Source organism: Cyanistes caeruleus, chromosome 7 (genome assembly GCF_971803275.1).
Source record: "Cyanistes caeruleus chromosome 7, bCyaCae1.hap1.1, whole genome shotgun sequence".
Classification (NCBI taxonomy): domain Eukaryota; kingdom Metazoa; phylum Chordata; class Aves; order Passeriformes; family Paridae; genus Cyanistes; species Cyanistes caeruleus.
In genome coordinates, this window is record NC_141707.1 from 7547902 (window position 1) to 7568227 (window position 20326).

At 42.5% G+C, this 20326-nt stretch overlaps 1 protein-coding gene across 5 annotated transcripts in view; it reads left to right on the forward strand.

Moving 5' to 3' along the window:
- ERBB4 (erb-b2 receptor tyrosine kinase 4) overlaps nt 1-20326 on the forward strand; it is a 553845-nt gene that overhangs the window by 358860 nt on the left and 174659 nt on the right. For all 5 annotated transcript variants that reach the window (XM_086896321.1, XM_086896319.1, XM_086896323.1 and 2 more), the window contains one exon: nt 18271-18405. In XM_086896321.1, the coding sequence (XP_086752447.1) occupies nt 18271-18405 (135 nt within the window). The remainder of the gene's footprint in view (nt 1-18270; nt 18406-20326) is intronic.

Sequence of the window (20326 nt, forward strand, 5' to 3'; positions counted from 1 at the left end):
ACTATTCAATGAAAAGAATGCTAAGAGAGCTGGTGGTATTAGAAAGTAGAAATTAGATATTAGAAATTAGAAATGGCTGTGCCAAAACCAGTATTAAGCAAAAAGCCTTGGAGTGTCATATACTATAGTTGTAGCTTTCCTGTTTTAAATGTGCTGTCTTGGGTGGTAATGGGATGGATTGCAGATCGCCCTAGGCTGAAGCAAGAACACACTCATTTTGCAAAATGAGTGTATATACAAGGGAGGAGGAAAAAATGGGATGTTTTATGGCATTTTTATTACCTAAAAACCTCCAGTCATAAATAATAGGTATGGTATTTGATTCAGCAGTGTAGGAAGTAGGAATCAATGTGAACTTCATTCTGGAACTGCGTTCTGTGGGTTCTCCCTCTCTGTGCTATATAAATGCAGAGTATTTCAGAACTCTGAGTTCCTTGCACAGCTGCCCTTTTCTTTCCCTCTTTCTGTTTCAGTTGATGGGAGCTGCTCTTTCTGCTTGTTGATATAAGTAAACCAAAGAAAATGGTAACAATTGACTTGAAAGGCTTATAAATGTCATATTTGATTTACATATTTGATAGAAGGCATGGGCTTGCATCCTTTGGACAATATACTTTTAGCAGAGATTATGATGTTTTGGATTGTGGGGTTTTTTTGAGCAGTGGTATTTACTCTTGGAATAAAGCAGAGTACAAAATTATTCATACAGCCAGGAACTGATCCAGCAATTTATGAAGATTGCAACACAGGCATGTGTAAGTGCATTTCATCCAGTCCTTTTGTTACAACAATAGTGATGTCTTCAACTGGAGAGGTTTTGGCAGAGACTCCCAAGCACTGGGTAATTCTTTATTTTGTTGTTATTTCTCCATTTGTTTTTGATGACAACCTCTGGCCCTCTGACAGATGCCTTCTGTTTGCTACTCCAGAGAGCGGGCATGGCCCCTGAGAGCTTAGCAAGACAACAAAGGGGGTATGTGACAGGTGCTAGAGCAAAGGACATCGTGTCTATACTGAAATTATCTATACAATATGAATCCCCTAGAGAAGTAAAGCTTTGAGACAGATCACTTGCCTGCCTTAACCAAAAATGGGCATTTAAGCCCATGCCAGAGGTTGTTGTCCTAAATAAACTATTGCTTGTGTCTTGTCATTTTCCATTCTCAACAATTTTTAAATTAGGTCCAATCTATTCATCTTTTTTTTTTTTTTTTTCCCAGTTGCTTAGACATTTTAGAGGAATGATTTTTCATTCTTCTCAGACAGCTGAGTTGGAAATGGACTTTTGAAGGATGATGGTCCTGTCAGTGATGGAGAAATATGGAGTGTCAGGGTATGATGAAATATCTTCCAGTTACTCTGGCTTTCTCTGTGGGAAGCTGGCTAAAGGCCAATTGCAGCAAGCCCTGGAATATTCTGTGATGAGTGAAAACTCCCTCAGCCCCTGAGAAGAGGCACCAGGGTAGCGTGTCAGCAGGTGCAGCTTAAAATCCGGGATGAAAATACCGCGTGCTTCCGTAGGATCGTGGGTGTGCAGAGTGGCCAGAAAAGAGAACCTGAACCCACTGAGAAGAGGGGACACTTCCCAGTGACCTCATTTTGACTTCTAAATCCACCAGTGCATTCTCCATCTGCCCTAGAACCGACCAGTTTTGAAATTCCAGTTTGCCAACTGATTGCCACTAAATATTCATCAATGGCTTCTAGGCAGAGGCAGCTGAAATTTCCTGTAAGGTTTGTGTCCCATAAACTTGCAAACTCTCTGGGATTGATCATCTGGCATTTTAACTGCTGTGTGTATAAAGAGATGAAATCCCTGTAAAAGGAGCCATGTTTAGTAAGTGAACTGAGACAAACTGAAATCCAAAGGAACCAACTCTTTTGTGGTATAATAACATTCACTGAGACCCTTTGTAGATTTTTCTCATTGATTATAGGTGTTATCTGTTTCATTAATTTATGTACTATTAATTTATGTATTATTGTATCAATCAAGTACTTTTCCAGTTCCTAATTTCCAGTCTGAGAGCTGATAACTAAGTTATCTTGGCCAAGAAACAGTTCAGGAATGACAGTTATTTGGGTATTAATTAATTTTCCTAAAGGCTTTGGTTAATTTAAAATCCACATGAGTCTCTTCTATTTTTATTTGCCTTCTTGAGCATTTGATTGGCCTTTAAATGGGTCACTCCATTTTGTACTAGTTAGTAATATATGAATAATATACAAGAGCACTGATTTTCTGCAAATAAAAAGTTCAGTAGCAATAGAAATATTTTCGAGTCACCCAGGATGATTTTATATTTGTTTCAAATGAAAATATTTTAAATAGCAATTCAGTCAGATTAACACATAGGTATTTCTGCAGAAGGTGCTGATAAAACCATTCCAGTTTTTTTTTATTTGGAGTTAAATCTAGTTGTTATTTGAAGGGCATGGTGGCTGGTTGCGCTGCTCGTGGCATTTGTTTCTGGTCCTTGGCAGAAACTCTCACAGGTCATAGCAGGCAGTGAAAGACATTCCAGGTCATCCACATGGATTTTTCTGGTTTTAAGCCATACACAAGGAATTCACATGTGCAAATAATCACAGCAAACACATGAAAACATTTGGGAGCAACAGAAAAACATGTTTGTAGTCTTTGAGAAATCTCACTTTCACAGAGAGTGGAAACTCAAAGCCTCGAGTTAATTTTTCATTACAAGTTTCACCCCCTACATATTACAATTGTTTGGCACCACCAACAGCCACACTCAGGCCAAAATATTGACTGTAATAATTTGTATAATTAGGCCAGGCTTTGGCTGTTACAGCTGTTAGTACAGTACCATGTAAGAAGACTGGATGTGTTTTATTTAGAAAGATGCTGACACATACACAAGGTTTTCTAGCAAGTCATCAGTCCAAAGCACAAAGTTAATTACAGAATGTATCAACAAACAGGCAGAAACTTCTCAAGTCACTACATCCTTCTGCAAATCCAGAGCCAAGTTACAAGTTGAAGAGTCTTCTCTCTTTAATATGTATTTTTTCAAGCAGTGAGAGAGAAGCACAGAAGTTCATGTTAATATCCCATCCAGTTTCTGCTGTGCCTCCTGTCTGACCCGCCACACTCTTCACAAGAGCCAGGCAATTCTCCTTGAGTTCAGTGTTATCTTCAGCCAGGGGAAGCACATGAAAGCTCTCAGGGCAGGTCTGCTTTTTAGTTCAGTGTCTTGCTTGCTCACACAAAGAGTACTGGCTACTTAATGAACAGTTCAAAATTATTAGAAAAATTCTGAAGGAAAGAACAGCAAGTTTTTGGTATCCCCTATTTATAGAGCCCTATCTACCCTTCAGCTGCTTTGCACCCTGGATACTTGCACTGAATTAATTTCTGAGCTAGCTATTACCAGAGGAATAATAATTATTATTATTATCATTAATAACAATAATAATAATAGTAGTAGTAGTAGTAATAAAGCATAGTACACCTCAGAGGGAAAAAAATAATCTTGAAGTTTCCTTTATGGGACATAGTTCTGCATTTTGTGCTGATAGTCAAAACTTCCCTCCATCAGTGGCATGTGGGTTTATCATTTTCTGATAGGCACAGTTGGTTGTGTATCTGTGTTCATGGCTGATTGATAGCCCATTGTAACAGCTGTACCAAGGGAAATGCTTTTGTCTGTGGTGGCTTCTTCTTTATTGGATTTTTAAGATACAAATTTAATAAAGCTCAGTTTTAATTAACAAAGTAAATATAAAACTGAGTTACTAGTTTAGAAGGAAAATGTACAGGAACCCCATGACTGCACAGAGGATCTGATTTTTTTTTCAGCCTTGAGACATATTTAGTCTTCTGCTTATTCTTGTCTGGCAGAAACATTTCTTATGCTCAGAAAGGTTAATTATTTCTGAAAAGAAATCAAAATCACCAAAGAAAAAAATCCTTAATTTTTAATTATAAGTGGTTGTTTATTATCATAAGGTTGTTCTCCTGTGTTTTTGATGTGTGGCCATATTCTTGTTCTGTCTTATTGTAAAAGAGCGAGTATCTTTATAGGGGTTTTTTTTCCTTAACTGAGGTTTCTTTAGATCCCTCTGAGTCCCTCATATGCATCTGGCAGGTTTGATTTTAATTTACACTGAGGGTGCTGCCGTGGCCTGCCTGGCACTGCTGCTCTGGGGAGAAGCAGCTGGTGCGTGGGGCTCGCTCTCCTCTGCTTGACCAGCTATCATCTCTGTGTCAGAGTTAGACAACTAAACTCAAAACTCAGCTTCAAACTTGCTTGGACTTAAAGCACCTGAAGTTAGGGAAGCCTAACTCAGGAGGAGATGCAGAGGAGCAGCTGCAAGAGAGGTGTCAGCACCTGTGGCAGGGTCCATTGTGTCCTGGCCATGCTGCCCGGGGACGCCGTGTTGCATCCCAGGCTGGTAAAAGTGTGAATCCAGAGATCTCAGTGTGACTTCTGGAGCCAAGGGCACTTTGTCCTTCTTGTGCCAAGTGCTGGAATGCAGACAAGGACATTTTCTCCTTTGTTGGCCTTATGCTGAGGGCAAGGCTGGAGCCGGCTCGGGGTGAGCCGACACTCCTGCCGGTGGAAGGGCTTGGGCAGGGGCAAGAGCCTGAGCTGAGCTTGCTTATCCAAATTCTTGCTGTCACCCAATTCTTCTTCCCTGGTGAACCAGAGAAGTTTCACACACGGCAAATTCACAGGACAGATGGATACAGAGAGAGATGATGCTCCCAGCTGGGGCCTTGCTTTGCTTGTGAGCTGTTCTAGGCCTGAGCACTGGGCCCCACACCAAAGAAAGTGCTGCTTCTCCAAACTAGGGAAGAATAGAGGAGGAAAATTGTTTGTTATTTTCAAAAACTCCTCAGCAATCCCCTGAGAAGTACCTGGCAGCTTTTGGGTGAAAGATAACCACACACCTAAAAACTGCAGACCAGAGCTGGCAACACACATGCACCTTATACAGTGGCCCAGTGGGAGTTTTGTTGAACCACTGAGGGATATTTAGCTAGAAGGGTTAAAAGGGTTAGCTTTGCTTTCCAAAAAAAGTGTCTTACAAACACCCAAACTTGTAATTAAGTCCATAATTACCAGGATGGATTTTAGGTGGATGTTGGTCCAATTCATGTGAGAGCATGAGCTCTTCCCAAAACGCACATTTAGCAGCGCCGTCATTTCCAGAGAGCACTCAGACAAAATGAGGAGGCAGCCTCTAAGAAGGAGTAGGGAGGGTGGTTTGGGAGCCTTTTTATTTTCCTCTCCTGTCGCTATGTTCATGTAATTGGATATTTTCTCTGTGCACCCACCAAGGTGCTCAGCATGTGTGGGACTGTGTCTGGGAGACTGGCTGGTAAATTTGACAGGCTTTTTATTATCTTTATTTTCATTTAAACATTGATATCACATCTCATTGCCTTCTCTTGGCTGTAATTAAAGATCCTGTGGAATTAAGAAGCATTAAATTCCTTGAGATTTCAGCCTTGGGAATTTGCCCAGAGGCACACAGCTTACAGGCCTTCACTAGGCTTCACTTTCCTGGAGTCACCTCCCCCTCCTCTGCCTCATCCAAGCCTTTGTAAAATGAACCGTCTTTTCAATTTTGCTAATTAATTGCTCTTGCCAGCCAACAGATGTTTTGTAGCCTTTGAAGACCAGGCATAGCAAGGTTTATAACTTCTGCAGCCTTACGCTGCCTATGCAATTTGAACAAGGACACCTGAAGCTCAAGAGACAGGTTATTAAAAACAAATAAAGAGTTACAATAATTTGAAGAACACCATCCCCCCCTACTCTGGATTGGACAAACATTCCCATCCATTTACCAATATTTTTTTAAGTTCTGGGCATTGTACTCCTTGGACTGAGAATGAAATTATCATTCAGGAATTATTTGTTGTAGAATTATTTGTTTATGATTTTTGATCTTAAAGGCTGTGGTCAGAGAAGTCACAAAGGTAACTTTGGGCAGTGCAGGGGAAGAGATTCAGACATGAACCTGACTTAGCTGAGCCCTGAGGCTGGGAGAGGAATTGCTTTGGTTTCCCCTGAGCAACTCTGCTCATACCCCAGGGGCTGTTTGTCTGCTCCCCCTCTCTTGTCTTCCCCCATTTGGGAAGGCCTTCAGCAAAAAAATGACCAAGACTTGTTCTTATTGCTAAGGATAGCAGTTAGTACAGCAGAACTGGTGGGTCAGGGCACTTGATCTTCCCTCCTGTTGTCTACATTATTAAAAATGATCTCACTGAAACAAACACCATCAATCAGTGCCAGCTGCAGTTTAGCAGGAGTGTAGACAAGGACAAACCACACATTTGCTGCCTGCAGAGAGAGACTGTTTGGGCTGGTTTAACTGCAGTAAAACACTGGAAGCAAACCGACCCTTTTGCCAGGGAGAATATATATTCTGCTATCAAACATGTCCAGGAAGGTAACCCACCCTCCTGGATACAGAGTGGGAATGGGTCTGAAATGGCACTGCTGAGAGCTGAGGATGTCCTGTTAGTGATGACATAGATCTCACTGCAGTTTTACTTCCATGTCACAAGTCACAGCATCTCTTGTGACCTACTGCAGCATCACTGAGAGCAGTTTGGGTTCACTGCAATTCCTGTGCTGGGAGAAGAAAGGGGTGTCTTGGGAGAATGTTTGTAGCCATCAAAGTATTGATGGAAGGAAAGAAAGAAGAGGGTTTTCATTGTTAACTTTAAAAAAGCCAGAATGGAAGGTGAGATGTTGTTAAAATTAGGATTGGTGGAGGATGAGCTGCTCCTATTTAAGAGCAGCCAGAACAACTAGGGAACACTTGAGGAGAGTGATGGTGGTCTTAAAACATTGAATGAACTCATGCTGAACTATCTATTCTGCTTAGCACTTTGTCACCCATTGCTTTAGCTCCCTGTATCCAAAGTGCTTATTTTGGCATGAATTCACTTGTGCTTATTTGCCTCACCTGAGTGTCTGGTTCGAGGTTAATAGTTTGCCATGGTTTGACACTTTCCCAAAGCCAGGCACCCATGAAAGCTGCTCACTCACCCTCCCCTGACACAGGTGGGCAGAGGAGAGAAAAATGAAAATTAACAAAGGGATCATGATTTGACACAAGGTCCAGGAGGAAAGACTTCAAGGGCAAAACAGGCTCAAATTAAAGTTGCAAAGTAAATTTATTTCTAGCAAAATCGGAGGAGGATAATGAAAAGTAAAATAAGCTCTTAAAACACCTTTTTCCCCCCATTGCCTCCTTCCTTCCCACTGACAGTGCAGGGAGACAGGGAGTGAGGATTTTGGCCAGTTCATCACCCCAGGTTTTCTTCTGCTGCTCTGGGAGAGAAATCCTTCCCCTGTGAGACCATGGGGTCCCTTCCCACAGGAGACAGCTCTCCGTGAACTTCTCCAGCATGGATCCACTGTCAGGAGCAGCAGCTCTCCCAGTGCTGCTGCAGTGTGAGTCCCTCCCACGGGCAGACAGTCCTCCCCAAACTGCTGTGCTGTGGGTCACTCTTCCACAGGGTGCAGCCCTCCAAGGACAGGCTGCTCCAGCCTGGAAGCAGGGCCCTCCCTCCATCGGGTCTTCCATGGATCACAGCCTCCTCCAGGAATCCACCTGCCCTGGTGTGGGCACCTCCCATGGGCTGAGCATGGATCTGTGCATCCCCCATGGGCTGGGCATGGATCTGTGCATCCCCCATGGATCCCCATGGGCAGGGCATGGATCTGTGCATCCCCCATGGGCTGGGCATGGATCTGTGCATCCCCCATGGATCCCCATGGGCTGGGCATGGATCTGTGCATCCCCCATGGGCTGGGCATGGATCTGTGCATCCCCCATGGGCTGGGCATGGATCTGTGCATCCCCCATGGGCTGGGCATGGATCTGTGCATCCCCCATGGGCTGGGCATGGATCTGTGCATCCCCCATGGGCTGGGCATGGATCTGTGCATCCCCCATGGATCCCCATGGACTGGGCATGGATCTGTGCATCCCCCATGGATCCCCATGGGCTGGGCATGGATCTGTGCATCCCCCATGGATCCCCATGGGCTGGGCATGGATCTGTGCATCCCCCATGGATCTCCATGGGCTGTGGGTGGATCTCTGCATCCCCCATGGATTCCCATGGGCTGGGCATGGATCTCTGCATCCCCCATGGATTCCCATGGGCTGGGCATGGATCTGTGCATCCCCCATGGGCTGGGCATGGATCTGTGCATCCCCCATGGGCTGGGCATGGATCTGTGCATCCCCCATGGATCCCCATGGGCTGCAGGGCACGGCTGCTTCACCATGGTCTCACCACAGCCTGCAGAGGAACCTCAGCTCCAGCACTTGGAGCATCTCCTGCCCCTCCTTCTGCACTGACCTTGGTGTTGCCTTGTTGTTTCCCTGACATGTTCTCACCTCCTCCTCTTCTCTGACTGAAAGAAAAATCTGTCCCCCACTTTGTTTTGATTTTCTTCTTAAATATGTTACCAGCCTTTCTCACTGGCCCAATTTTGGCCAGCAGCAAATCCATCTCCAGAGCCATCAGGGACTGGCTCTTCTGGACATGATGGAAACTTCCAGCAGCTTCTCACAGAAGCCACATCTGTGGCCCCACCACTACCAAAAACCAGGCTGAGCAAAACCAACACATAGAGTAAAAAAAATTAGCCTGAATTCTGGATTTCTTTTCCATAACAGCCACATTTTAGTGGTTTCCACTGTTTCACTATTACCTAATGACAGATGCACAGAAATGGCCATGATAAGGTCAAAAGGGTGTGGTCAAATATGACCATCACAGAAAGCATGGGAGTTTTGGGGACAGAGAACTGTTAGCAGGAACATGTTATCTGTGTTACCACAAGGGTTGGGCACAGCTGCATAGACAGGCTCCCTGACACCCCATCAGATCTGAAACCTGATTGAAATGTGCATTCAAAAGCAAGAAGCAGGACTGACAGAGACCTCTTAGCAATTATGGCAATTAAAGGGGAAAAAATGGGAGTTGCCATAGTAGAGGCTCAGACCTTCTCAAACCTATGAACTTACAAAGAAGGCCTTACTGATTACTGTGATTAACACACATGTTCTTCACTTCACAGGCCTTCTTTCTGTTATCTGGCTGTTCCCAGCCACAGCACTGGGAGGGCAAGTGCAATCCAAGGTCTTGCAGATTGTAGGCGCCAAGGAAGAGTCCTTCCACAGTCCCCTGTGCAGGAGGAGGATTTTCATGTCATTTGCTCAGTTTCAGCACAGGAGAGCCACTGAAAGGCAGAGGCACCTCCTACCTCAGACAAATTTCAATTAAAATTCCTATTTGAAGAGTCAGCACTGTATCTCAGGAAAGGTTAACAGTGTGGCATAAAAATGTGAGAGCATACTTGAGCAGATCCCATCCAGAAATTTTAAGCTCAGCAGAAACAGACTCCTCTTTCGAGCCCAGAGAAAAGATTAGCTGGGTTATGCAATTGCTGGAGCTGGCATAAAACCAGCTGCATGCCAATTACTAGCCTGTATGCAAATACTTGTACTGAAATTCAGGATGCAGCTGGACGTGGGTCTGGGCACCCTTCCAGGATTATTCCAAGCCACATTATGATAGTTTTGAAAGAGAAGGGCTCTATGGAGCCAGTAATTTTTTACAGCCTTTCAGAAAATGGAGGAAAGTACCACTACATCCAGATCTTGACTTTTTTTTTTTTTTTTTTTTCAAAGAGAGAAGGAATTTCTGCTTGTTGATGCCAATCAGGATGTACTTGAGGCACTTGCACTCCAAGACAGAAGGCCATCAGTCTCTTTGCCAAGTTTAAGGCCTGAGTGCCAGATGTGCTTGGGATAGAAAGCAGCCTGCTTGATTTGTCAGGGGCTGTATGAAAAGAGCTGGAAAATACACCACCAGATAATGCCAGAGCTGGAGCTCTTGGGGGTGCTGTAGGGAAGCCCTGCTGCATTCAGATGCCCCTGGCCTTGCTGAGGTTTCTGTTCCTACTGCTGCTTGATTTCCATGTAGAAATCTGGCCTGGATGCAGCAGCAATGCCAGACAAACTGCCATGCAGCATTTACTCTTGTAGAGAGAGCTGGTGCCAGGAGAAAAGGGACATGACAGTCCCACAGTTACTTACCTCAGCTGACAGAAGGGATAGACTTAGAGCTGCCATCAGCATGCATGAAACATTACGTGATCATTTGATCAAAATATTAAGTATTTTGATAAAACTGTAAGGTTTAGGTTCCTGTGTTCCTTACACCAGAACTCTGAGCAGGCAGAGGTGAAGGAGGATGGTTGGAGAATGTATCTTCAGTCTTACCCCCTGCACACCTGGACTTGTGCTCACTGAAGAGTTTGTGGAGGCATCTGCAGCTGGTGGAAATGCCCTGGAGGTGCTAGGAGTGTTGTTGTAGGGCTGGCATGTAAACATGCTGCCCCTCAGTAGCAGGAGCCACTCACCTGGAGAAACATTCCAATGGCAGCATGTTCTCCAAAAGCTCTGGAGAATCTGTGAGGAAAAATGAGTGCAAAACAACCATGGTGAGTCAGGAAAGGTGGTTTGGTTGTGTGTCAGCAGATCAGTGTGATGCTGTAAGGCACAGGTAGCATTTCAAGAGGGCACACAAAGTGACACTGAGGTCTGTTCAGCCTTCACTGAACAAATTTGGAGGGTGCCTGATGCAGAAAACAAGGGTTGTGAAAGACACAGACAAGGCAAGCGCTGATACAGCTGCTTTGGGTCATTACACCAATTTATGTCCTATAGGATGCTCACTGTTAAAGATAGCCAGACAGCAGAAATAAATCCCAGTACTGGGGTATCTGTCAGAGCCTCCAGGCTTTCTGGAGCCTGCTGGATACCAAGGAGACTTTGCCCTGTTGGTGCACCCAGTGCACAGCACATCATCGCCTCTTCTGTTCCTTTTGTGAACACAGCAGAGGAAAGGCGATTTGGTTTGGGTTCAGAAGGTTTTAATGATGTTTGAATACTCAGATGTCCACAGCTGGGTGTCCTGCCTGAAACCTATACTCAGAGGTGTGTTTTTTGGAACAGCTGGAAGGTAAGCACTGCCCAGGAGTGGTGTGTCATCAGAGGATGCTGAAGAAGCACACACCAGTACCCTGCAGAACCAGCTCACCTCTTCATGAGTGTGCTCCTGTAACTGGGACACAGCTATCCCCATCAGGGAGGGCTGGGATACCTGAGGATGAAATCATGGATGCTGTGAATGAAATGAGTGCTTATTCCTGGCTGTTGGAATATTGCTGCTCTTACTGAGTACGAGAGTGTCTTCCAGGGTGAGCCAGCGATGTGTCGCTCTCTCTCTGGATAGTAATTTGAAACTCATCACTGATTCACCCCAGTGACTTAAATGAATGCAATTTTCTTTTTGCTAACCAAAAATCAGAAGATTGAAGGTCAGCAGTTTTTTCATTCGTCTTAGTCCACATGTCCCCTTTTTATGAAATAGGAGACAGTGACAATGGTTCTGTATTTCAAATCCTGGAGCATTTACTTATACATGCATGTGATGTGCTTATAATATATTCTATCTTCCAGGTGGGTGTTTTGCATCACCAAATGCTTACCAGTAGGTAAAAGTTTAAAATTAAGTATGCTTTCATAAAAATTGAGAGAATAAATTGCTAATGGAGTGTTGTGAGTACTGCGGTAGTAGATGATTAATAACTGTAGAAGGACAAAATAATTTGGGTTGGAAGAATATCCAGAGGTCATCTAGTCCAATCTTCTGCTAAGAGCAAGGTAACTTCAGACAAGAATCAGGTTGTTCATTGTTTATTAGAATCTCTAGAGATGGAGATAGCACCAGTTGTCTGATCAGTCTGCTCCTGTGCCTAACCACACTCTAGCTGGGAACAATACTTTTCTGAATTCTAATCAGTGTTTCCCATATTGCAGCTGGTTCCTGTTGCCTCTTCTCCCTGAGAAGGGTCTGTCTTCCCCTTTAGTCTTCTTTAGGTAAAGGCAGACTGCAATTAGAGATCCCCTCTCCCCAGTCATCATTTCTTTAGGCTTGTTCTGTCTCTTTCCCTGACTTGGAGCAACCCCCAGGAAGCCCCTTGGATTGTTCCAGTTATAAGGTTTATATCTGTTAATCTACCTGTCAACCCCATGAATTATATTGAGTAAACAGTAACTCAAGGCACTTGGCTTCTAACACCAAGTTCAGAATTTGCCTGGACAAAGTGAGGCAATTAGCATCTCATCCTGCAAATTAATATCCCTGTAACAGAGCCAATATATTACAGGAAAGCTCCTCACCTGAAAAGTCAACAGGGTCAAACAGCTTTTGAAAAGCTCATGATGGGAAAAGAATGAGGTGGGTAAAGCTGTAAACAGGTAGTGCTGCTCCTGCAGTTACCATCTGCAAAGGGAATGGCAGAGCTGGGGCTGGTCAGACACTGCTATGTTCTGCCTGGTTATTTAACATCAAGGACATGTAATGCCGATGGCAGGGGTGTGGTTAACAAAAGTAACCTTGATTTGCATCTCCCTCATCAAAGCAGAGTAATTATTACAGAGCAGAAAGCCTCCTCCAGAGAGGAGGGGAAGGGAATGATTTAAGTGTAAACCTGGGCCTGGCTACTTCAGGGAATCAGGATCCAAGCAGGCAGAAGCTGCTGTGGTCACTGGAAAATGGCTTAAAGGGAGAAACCACTAAAATCTAGCAGGATTAGGGACCATTTCCTCTAGCACAAGCCAAGTTTGGTGGGTAAAGAAAACCAATTACACTTCAGAACAGGACTGTTCCTGATGAGCAGAAGCACATCTTACACTGAGTTCACACCCAAGTGTTTTCTTCCCTTTTGGGTGGGTGCAGGGGTTTTGTGTTACTCTTTGGATTCAGCTGTTGCTACTCTTTTCTGTAGTGTTTTGGGTCACTTTGTCCATGCATGGAACCCTTTGGGGCCATGTGTCTGATGCATCTTGTGCAGGCTGAAATGGTGAAGTCCAGCAGCCTGACATAGACTTGCACACATGTACAGGCACTTCCCAAAGAAAAACATAATCATGAAACACACCTTGTAACTCTGGGGTGTTTATCCCAAAGGGCTGGATATTTTGCAGTGGTTTTTTCCTTTTGCAGAGTTAACCAGGTAAATAATTTGCTGTTTTATATTAATAAGGGCATGAAAAGGAAGAATTCAAGGCACTCACAGACAGAGGAATGATCCAAGTACAAATGTCTTCTCTGGATGAACCTTTTCATGAAACAGATATTCCCTTTGGGGAGATGGCTAAAAAAGAGTTGTTGTCCTCTAATGAAGTAACTAAATGGTGGCAAGTACCTTGTGAGCCTGTCTTCACACACCTCTGTGGTGAGAAGGGTACCCCATCCAACTCAGTGAAAGGCAATCAAATGATCCATTTTTATTTAAGCAGCAAAACAGGTGGCTAGGATTAGAAGATTTATTCTCAGGTTCTACAACCCAGCGTTCTTAGTTATTGAGCAGTTGGAAGCACAAACCCACAGGCTGCACATAACACTGATTGCTTTTGATAGAAATAAAGAATATCTTGCTGTTACCGTCAAGCCTTGAAACTGACTTCCAGCTAATGACCCAAATAAACTGTACTTGAAATTGTATAATTGAGATCGAAGGCTGTCTGGGGCTTCTAGCTGGGACACAGATTCCACATCCATGAGCTTTTGAGTATGGTCATTGAGCTGAAATGGAGAAGGTTAAAACTCTCATTTTCATTACTAAACGCCCCCCATCTCCCAATACAAATGTGACATTTCAATTTTGCACAGTCCAGCTCTTCTTAAATCATCTGTATAAAAACTTCAGATCTTGATTGATGATGGATGAGCTATTGTCTCCTAAAGCACCCAGTTCTCATTATCCTTTAAGACAGAACTTATTAATGATGGACCTGAAGTGCTTTCCCAGTGGGTCATCAGCAATGAACTATGCTGAGGGATCAAAAGACTTGGTTTGGCATGAAATTTCTAGGTTTAAGCTGTTTTCAGATGATGCATTCAGCATCTTGGGTGAAATAGGAGAAGAGATCCTCATCACTGGGGTGCTTATGGTAAAGATGCAGCACTGTCAACCTGCAAAGGTGCTTCAGCTCTAGTGAGGCTGACCTTGGAAATTCAGGTGTCACCAACACATGTTATATAATACATACATGCAGGATATACCTGTGGATGCTGGGGTGTAAAAGACAGCTGCTTCCTTCATATCCAGTCAGTTTGAAAGGTGTAAGATATATTCTGGTTTTCTTTTGAAGTGGTTAGAGTGGATATACCCCACAGATTTTCCTGATTAACTCCCTCCCCTTTCCCTGCCCACTTCAGGTCCTGTTCTTTTCCCTCTCACCATGCCATCTTCCAGTTCCTTGTGCCAACTGGTTTTGTAGCACCAGAGAACAGCTTTTCATTTGCAACCTGGAATAGCAATAGCCATTTCATAACCATTTTTGTAACAATTTTAGAAACAGATTCTACAGCTAAATAGATGTTTACAACCCCCACTGCATATAAACATACATGAGTAACTTTCACTCCAGGATACATTACAGAATGAGAATATGGATTGCCAATTTAACCCACATTAGAAATTGGATAGCAGACCATGAGGAATTATACTGTACACAAGAAAAAAAATCAGCTCAATAAAATGCCTTTTTAACAGATGGAAGAAGAAAAGTGGTTTCCCTCTCTGGTCTAAAGCAGACACCACCCTTGAAGAGCCAGAGTCCCTTTGCAGTGATTGTGTGCTTCTAATAATAATGTGTTATTAGTGACTCCAATCAAACTCTGAGTCCCTTTTTGAATTTGTCAGACTAAGTATGAACTGTGTGTGATGTACCTGTCTGTGTTCCTGGTTTGCCAGTGACCTGGACATTTCCATTTCTCCTGCTAGTATTTATTGTATGGTAGGTTACCAAAGTCTGTGGGAATGTTTCATTAGGCTAATGAAAGCAAGAAAATAGCTGCTATAACAACAGATAATACATTTCTGATTTAACTTCCTGAGTAAATAACCCTTTAAGAGAATTTTAATAACATGCAGATATAAGTTCCCCACAATCATTTGAGGGTAATAAGAAAAATAATGACAGAATTCAGTGGCAAGGACACATGCTGATTTATTTTTGTCTAACTTTGTTTGCAGAATTATACTGCTTTTAAGCCAGTAGAGTAGTACAAATAAGGAAGATGATAAGATTTGCCATTCACTTCAGAATCAAGTGGCAAAAGCCCTTGGTGCTACTCCTTTGCTCCTTTTGCAAACCTGAAGTGTTACACCTTGCAGAAAGATGTCCAAAGTTATCTGGCACCTCTAGGAGCAATTTCCCCAGTGAAACCTAGTGGGTCTTATGCTTAGAAATCCCCTTTTGTTCCTTGATGTCCTTGAGCAGGGTGGAAGCCCAAGGGTAGCACTTGCTGCTAGCAGGGTCATATTTGGACTAAGAGTTTCCCAATGTCCCAAAAAATTGTTTCAGAAGACAAAAACACTCACCCCCAAGTGGCATTTAAAATATGTTTCGCTCTGAGCAGTCTGGTTTTGGGTTTCTCTGGCAGGAGCTGGCTTTGTTCACAAAATTCACTCAGGGATTTGGCATTCTCTCTTCTGCTCCAGCCTTGGAAGGAGTTGAGCAAAGAGGCACCTCAGGTGTTGTGCACAAGAGAAGAAACCTTTTTGCCTGCCTTCCACCTCTGGCTTGCCTGCACAGGCAGAGATCCTGCCTTTCTGCTCCTGTTCATTGTTTAACTTTATCTCTCACTTTCAGGGCTGTAAATTAAAATGAGATGATGACTTTATGATGATGAGTTCATTATACAGCAGCTCTATTGTATATTGATTACAGTTGTGCTTCATTTGCTTAACATGTAACAGGGTTTATTAGCTCTTCCCAGGCATTGTTCTTGCTAAGAGAGGGCAAAGAAGTGCAAAATGCATTTGGAGTTTGAGTTAGTGAAGCCAATGCGTCTGTGCTGATTTACACACACCGAGGATTCGGTGTAAAGAAAAGTAGGATAGCAGGTTGTTTTGGGAAGGTGGAGTGGAAATGAGCCTGGCTCCCAGAGAGCACAAAGAGTCAAATACAAGTGCTCTAAAGATTGTACTAAACTTTGAACTCGGTGTTGCTTTATATCCACAAGAGCTCACCTTTGTTATTGCTCGTGTTTGTTTGCACCTCAGCGCATCACTAACCTAGAAACCTTAATTCTGTCTCTGGTGAAAAATGGTGCAGTGCAGGGAAAATGGAGGCTCTGTCTCCTGTTTTTGGGAAAAAGCAGCAGAAACAGCACTTGCTATTCAGTGATGAGGCAAGTCAAAGCATTTTTTGTGGTTTTAGTAATTCACCATAGAAAGTGTTGGCTTCCCTGAGGTATAGCATATGGTACACTTCCTGGATACCTTTATGCTGAAAAAAAGTCTTTCTCTACAAATTGAAACTATTAGAATTACTTTCAGATTGAGATCCTGCTTTACAAGAATGTGTCAAAGTTCCTAGCAGGAAAAAAAAACTTGGCTAGGTGGAAACTCTTGAAAGCCAGAAATGATGCCAGTACAGTGTGCCAGCTGATACAGGAGCTATGTAGAATTGTATGTGTGTGTTTAAGAAGTTATAAATGCAGATTTTACAGTTTTTTCATTGTTTTTATGTTATTTTTAATCAAAATCTGGGCCATAATGGATTAAGTAATCTGGTGTAGCTGGGACAACACAGAGAAATCATCATTAATCACAATTTCAAGTGTTCTTCTAAGCCCCCCCTTTCTCCCCAGAGGAAAATATTTAACAGATGCTGTATAGTTTTTTTTTTTCTGTGATCATAAGAATATTATACAGACAGATCATTGCTATATCTCTAATCTGGACTGTTTCTCTGTATCAGATTATTATCATTGTTTTCATTTATAAGCCCCTTTTCAATGAAAAGCCAAGCTTTTAAACCAGAGGTTTCTAAGAAATAGTAATACTGATTTATTTGGTGGGAAGATGTATTTACAGATGATTCTTTATTAAATACATCCCTTGATTGGGGGCTGCCTCATTTACATGCTGTGGCCTGTAAACCCTGAAATTTAAAAAAGAAATAAAGCACAGTAATTCCTTCCTTGGTGTGTGTAAATGTTTGCATTCCCACTACAGCTTTTGAAGTTTTTCCTGGCAGATGAGGATTATCAGACTGCTTTAATCATTGCTCCTGCCATAGTCAGGAGTTACTCTGCATGTCTCTGTGAGAAGTGTGGCACTCCTGGATCCACAGCACCACTTCTTGTCATTCCAAGGTGCCATTAGGAGCTAACCTTCAGCATTTCTCTGCTGAGGCTTGAAGCTCTGACACTGAAGGTTTTGGACTCATTGTTCCTGTTAACTTTCATGAAAGTCATGTGCGTTGTCTCCTGCTTTGGAAATAAAAGAGACAGGTTAAGTAGAGGAATTGTGAATTTGAACAAGGGTTTAAGGGGTGAAAAAAAAAAAGTTTTTGCTTCAGAGGAAACCCTGGTGCTGCCATCAACAACTGAAAGATCATTTTCATGTTGAGATTTGATAAATCAAGTCTTTACAGGCAGGGCAATAGAGGTTTTTTTTTAAAAAAAGCAAACTTCTATAAATATGAAAACATAAAGAAAACCCAACAAAAAACACAAAAGCCCCACAACCTAAGAAGAACCCCAAAACTTTTTCCTGTTTTTTCCCTGTTTAAAAATCATCTCACTTTAACACAAAGCTTCCAGCAAGGAATGTCCATAGGAGTTTTGGGTCACAGTGTTTGAGATCTGGATCATTGCTGTGAAGTATTTGGGTGTTTTGGAAGATGGTGTTACAGCAGCACAGGCTGTAGCAGAACATCTTCTCCAGACCTGGTGCTGACTGGCCCCTTCTCATGTCCTGTGGGCTCATCACATCACAGTTCTTTATTATAAGTTTTAAGCATTTCTGCAAATTAATGAAATGCAATATTGTGTGATTGATTGATTGATTGATTGTGTTTTTAAAGTAATTTAACTGTTGAAGGTTATTTTACCCACAAAATAAAGAGGAGTTCCATACATTATCACTCTGGAACAAAAGGTAAACAACTGTGTGTCAGTCTTCATCAGGTTTCTTCTGCATGTGAATAAAGGGTTCCTATTTACAAATACTGTGAGCTCCTTGTCCTCCAGTTTTCAGATTATTAAATCAGATTACAGTGAGAGGTTTTTTTTTTTTTAAATTTAAATTTCATGCCCTCTCTCTAATGCACATTTAACAATAGATCTAATCAGCTGTCTGAACTCTTACAAGTACATTGTTCTCTTGTTCTTCTGCACAGAGATACTGAATGGAGGGGTGTACGTTGGCCAGAACAAATTCCTCTGCTTTGCAGACACCATTCATTGGCAAGACATCGTGCGTAACCCCTGGGCCTCCAACTTCACTCTGGTTCCAACAAATGGCAGCTCAGGATGTAAGTACTGCTTTTATTCTCAGCCTTGTCATCCCCTCAGCATGAAACAGGATAAATATGGCCACGAGTTTCCCCTGATCCTCTGTTACGGAGAATTATATTGGTAAATTTTCCTTTCATTGTTCCCTGCATTTTTTTTCTAAGTGTGTTTACTGCTTGGAGGACCACTTAGCCAGTTCTCAAAAACAGTGACTGTAGAGGGTATTTGTGAACATCATAGATTTTCTGAATTTTCTCCCATCTGCTTTCCCTCTTTTACATTTTCTTCTTCTTCTTGATTGCTAAAGCCACTGTGGTGCTGTGGAAACACAGACGTTCCTGTTTGCTTTGCATTTGTTCCTGCTGCTCAGGCTGGTCCTTGAGTCACAATGGTCTGTCTATGGCATCATAATTAGCTGCTGGAGTAATTATGGTAAAAGCTCATGGATATTTTGACTTTAGATGAGAAGTGAACCTCAAAGAAATAGTTATCCTATTGTCTTGTGTGTATATCGCTGAAGAGAGAGAGAGAGAATTTGCAGAGGATGGAGTGTTCTTCACAATATAACTAATCATTCTTTTTACTATGTTTTCTTTATTTTAATGCTTTCCATTCCAAACCTGAAATATCTAGAGTTTCTCTATTTCCCCTTCCAAGAATTATTTGCCTTTAGTGAATCATTCTTATGATTCTTGCAGCAATAATGAATTGTAGTGAATGATGGTGACAGGGATACAGAGTGTTTAAGCAAAATATTCCATAATGGAGTAAACTGCATTCAGAATGAATGCTGTACTATTAAACAGTACCCTCAGGATGTACCAACATTGAAATTCAGAGACAGGCTGGGAAGAAGTTGATATCAGGTGTCAAAGGTGGCACCACAGTAGACGTATTGTTCTGAGCATTCCGGATATGGGGACATTCTGGATTGCTTTCCATACCTGAAGGTGTCCCTTGAGCATGGATAAATGACTGATTGCCTCTCTAGCTTTCACTACAGCCAAGAAACATTGCATTTCTTCTCCTGTACGTTGGGAACTCAGAAAACAAAAATAAAAATAAAATGTCAATACTCCGGGTAGAGACCATTTGATGAATCCCCGTAATTTCTAAGCAGCAACTTGTTTTTAACCAGGTGCTTTGTGGTGTAATAGATTTTATAGAAGGCTGAACTTGCTTTTGCATATTTCATCTGCTCTCCTTAATACCAGAGCACAGGCACTTGAGATAAGGCTTCCTCCAGGAGCCTGCCAAGCTGCACTGCTCCTCCACATCCCAGCTCCAGAGCTGAGCCTCATCACTTCTGCCTTCTGGCTGGAAACCTGACATAGTTGTAATGCAGCCAGCTCTCTTATTTGCATCTTAAAAACCCTCATCACTGCTGATGATCAGTTCTAGGCAGAACTGATGAAACCTTTGAAGGTGAGGGAATGCCTGTACCCTTTTATTGCTTGGAGAAAAAGACTTGGTTCTTACTTTGTTTTGTTCTGTTATTGGGTTTTCTTTTAACCTTTCCCAGTTCTTCAAGACAAATGCTCCTGCTCTTTTAAAAAAGCAGCCAACATCAATACTATCTTTTTGAGGTACCAGAAGCTTCCTGGTGGCTCCAGAACCAGAATGGAACAAGATTCAGAAGACGCATTCAGTATTCAGAATGGAAGAAGATCCATTCTGAGTACTTTTAGAATCACATCCTGAAAGAAAATTAGGCAAATATTAGTGCCCACATACAACCAGATGAAAAAAATGTATGTAGCCAAGTCCAGTTTTCTTCAAAAGGTTTTTTTTTTTATTTATTTTGAGTTATTTTGAAGCATAGGGAAGAAACAATTTTTGCTTTGCCATTTCTGCTTGATAAATAAGATAAACAGAATTATTTCAATGACTGAGAGCTATGTACCAAGGCAGCTTCATTAAGACAGCCACCCAAATTTTACT